The 3,667-nt window shown below is 39.8% G+C and overlaps 1 protein-coding gene across 1 annotated transcript; it reads right to left on the bottom strand.

The window, feature by feature from the left end:
- Positions 1-6: 6 nt before the first annotated feature.
- On the bottom strand, positions 7-2,443 carry LOC109956216 (methyltransferase-like protein 7A). The gene is made up of 2 exons (XM_020593170.1): positions 1,863-2,443; positions 7-605 (listed from the first exon to the last, which is right to left on the bottom strand). The coding sequence occupies exons 1-2, from the start codon at positions 2,355-2,357 to the stop codon at positions 327-329; spliced, it is 774 nt and encodes a 257-aa protein (XP_020448826.1). The 5' UTR covers positions 2,358-2,443; the 3' UTR covers positions 7-326.
- Between the last annotated feature and the right edge of the window lie 1,224 nt (positions 2,444-3,667).

Raw genomic sequence — 3,667 nt, forward strand, 5'->3', positions numbered from 1 at the left:
CATCATAAAAGGTACAAATATAGACAAACACTAAAAGACAGCATCTCCTTGTGGTAGTCTCACAATAATTTATCAAAATGCCACTTACAGTAGATGAGGACTGGTGGACAGAAGATAAACGATAGACTTTTCACATAAATTGCATATAAAATTACCAGTGTGCTGTCTACGTAGGGTGTTTCTTCAAGGTGTTAAAATAATGGGTCTTTACAAAACAAAGTTTTTTCATGTACAAATACAGAAACAGCATCAAAGTGACTGGTGTTATCTCTATCACTGGTGGTCTGTCATATCACAAAGGAGAGGGGAGGCCTTTGGGGCTCGGCTTATTCATCCACTGGTTGCGAGGGAGGCTTACTACGAAGCTCAGTCTTTTTCACAGCATAGCCGATGATGTGTGGTTTGACTAGAGATATGATTGGTGCTTCAATGTGTCTTAGTTTGAGTTCAGAGAATGGAGCCGCTTCCAGATATTTCCATGTGTCCCGGGTGAGTTCACATCCGTCACCAAAGTAGTACCATGCAGGCTGGAGTACATGCTGGAAGAAGTACGTCCAAGTTGAGGCATCAGCAACAACGTGCTCTAAGAAAAAGTAGGCTCCACCCTGCAGAGCAAACGGTTTGTTAATGCATCTCACAAAAGCTTCCATTGCACCTGACACGTAGTGATCAGTTTTCTTCCTGGCAGGAACTGATTTCCATATTTTCCATGTTTTATAATAAATATATATTTTTTGGTATATTTAGTCTGTTGATGGCACCATCTCTTATTTCAGGTAATGTGTGTTATTACAGTTTTTCTCAGTTGCTTTTGTACATTTCTCAGATCAGAAATGAATTTCCCTAAACTACTTGTTCAACCTGCACATCATCCAATTTCTCACTCCCATTCTGACCTCCCACTACATTTAGTCATTAGTCCATTTAAGATGTCATTACATCCAAACTAGGTGAACTAGTTGTCTTTAATAGCTGTCAGACATAATTCTATACAGCGATATTAGACTTTTTTGAAAACTGTCTGAACTGTTGAACTGATCTCAGGTAAAGTTTGACTTTCACTAATGAAGGAGAATGTGCGAAGCTTAGTAAGATCAACCAATGATCAACCAGTTCTCTACTGTAAAACAGCTCAGAGCTGCATCTCATTAACTGTCAACTGGAAGAACAAGGAAATGAACAGCATCAACTGCTGGGTAGAAGATGAAGAGGACTTGGGCTGTGTGGTGGACGGGTAGGGAGGCAAAACAGAGGAAGGGGTCGAAAAGGCCAAACACATACAGAAAGGACACTCTCAGTGAAATAAGGGCCACAGTAATGATGTTAGAAGCTTTCTTTTCTGTATCACCATGGCATTACTGTAAAGAGTAAAAGTGTGCATTATATTCCTTTACAAGATTGGAAACAGTATCTTGTTTATTGTTTGTGAACACCTCATTCAGAAATGTCCCCACTCTGGGATCAATAAAGTACCTACCTACCTCATTAACATACACACAATATTGGACTAATCTGCATTTTCATTCCATATTTTCAGACAAAATCCTAATGTCAACACTGACATTCAAGATTTTAATAAATTTGGTATTATCCTAATATATCAGCTGCTAGTTTTTTTACATTAACACCACTAATATTTTGGGAAAACCAAACAGGACCATACTGTTGTTGTTTGTGAACGAGCTGGACTAGTTAACAATTTCCAGTGTTCAAGGACTAACCCAGAACATTATCAGAACAGTGACCACAATCATTTCTTTCTTTCTTTCTGGCTGCAAATCAGCATTTCACTGAGACTCGTTTTAATCTGAACTAAATATCATTATTATTATTATTATTATTTCAGGTACAAGACGACTTACTGGACGCAAAATGCGGTGTACCTCTCGCAGAGTTTGCTTGATGTTCCTGACAGAGCACAGCACGTGGGTGGTGACAACAGCGTCTACCGATTCGTCCTCAACTGACCTCATGTCTTCCCCACATGTCACGATAAATCTGTCATACTTGAGGTGGTCGTTCTCTCCCATGTTTTTCTCCAGATATTTCTCAAAATGAGGATTCGGGTCAGTGCAGATCACCTTAGAACCGGGCGGATAAAACTCAAAATTTGCGCCGGTGCCGCAGCCAATCTCCAAAATTGTTAACTGTCCGTCAGGATTTTTGAACTCGGGGAGGTTGAGAAACAGCTCCTTCTTCTTGCTGTATATTCTCTGGTTTACGAGTACAGCAACCCGATACATAAAACATGTGAAGAAACGTTTGTATAATGCATACAGGCCAACCGCATAGATCAGGTGAAGCGGCAAGCATAACACATTTACAACACAAGTACAAAACCTCATTAGAAAACTCATTTTTGCTGAGTCTGATCTTAGTAGCAAACAGCTGCATCTACATCAGACTGGGAAGTTAACTTCTGCTACAACAACAGAGGACGTCCGGTGCAGATTTTCAAAATAAAGGTCGACTCTTGGCAGAGCCTCCCCTGCCAATCTTGAAGTGAAAAAAGAAAGTTAATCATAACATATAATAAATGTTAATATTTGTCAGCTGGTATGTATTATAAACCCTTTTACCGTTCGAATCCAATATTAAAATTATGTTTTTCAATTAAGAATAGCAGAATTTCCGTATGTATGAACTTTTCCTTTCAATGTACTTTCTAAAGAAAGAGAGTTTGTTTTCAGATGTTATGTATCTGTAGGCCACAGAGTTGATAAGCAAAGGACCCATTTTGGATTTCAGTAAGTGAAGATAAAATATCTATCAACACTTGCAGTGGATAGATCAACTTTAAAGTTGACTGTACACCAGGGGGCGGCAACGTCCGGCCCGTGGGCCAATTCTGGCCCGCCCTGAAATATTTTTGGCCCACCTGATGAATTTTGAAACGTTATATTTATATAGCATGAGTCCGAGTCACACGAACAGCGTCCAGTCCTTTTTTATGTTATTTTATGACTTAATTTGAGTTCAATTTGACACTTTCAAAGGCTCACTGTGAGTCGCTCTGTAACCCCTCCCCTGCTCTCCCCCGCTCTGTGTTGTGTCACTGCTGCAGTCATCCATGAAGCTGAGCATATAAATTAAATAAAGAACATATTCAAACACTTTCTTTATTATTATAACAACTTAATTATTATTATGCATTTGTTTTTATGAACAGTGACCACTGCTTCATCTGGAGGACTTTTAGCGGGATACAACGTGATCATAAAAGACAGAAACACAGAACGGCCAATATGAGCACTAAAAAAAACGGATCGATAACTACAATATTTGAAAGACTCAGTGGGAAAACAGGTATTTCCCTTCTTTCACCATTTTCTGTATGTCTGGTGTTAGAGATGTCATTTTAATGCGCAGGGCATTCTGCAAGTTTTTATGCGTCATTCGGTTTCTCCTGCGTCTTTATGGCATTCATTGACGAGAAAGTTGCCTCACAGGTGTAGGTGGAAGGAAACATAGTAAGCATATAAAAAGCAAGCTTCTTGAGTGTGCTGTAATCCTCAGAGCACGCGAGCCAGAATGCGCACACAGACTCCGCGCCTTGTAATTTGTCGTGCCTCACTCAGGTGGAAAAGACACCTTGAAAGCTTGTGTTTTGTCTCGGGGTGTCGTCTAATGTTTTCTTTGCAAACGGTGACTACCTCGTTGCAGATGA

This window comes from Monopterus albus, unplaced genomic scaffold (assembly GCF_001952655.1).
Source record: "Monopterus albus unplaced genomic scaffold, M_albus_1.0 scaffold18.1, whole genome shotgun sequence".
Lineage (NCBI taxonomy): Eukaryota > Metazoa > Chordata > Actinopteri > Synbranchiformes > Synbranchidae > Monopterus > Monopterus albus.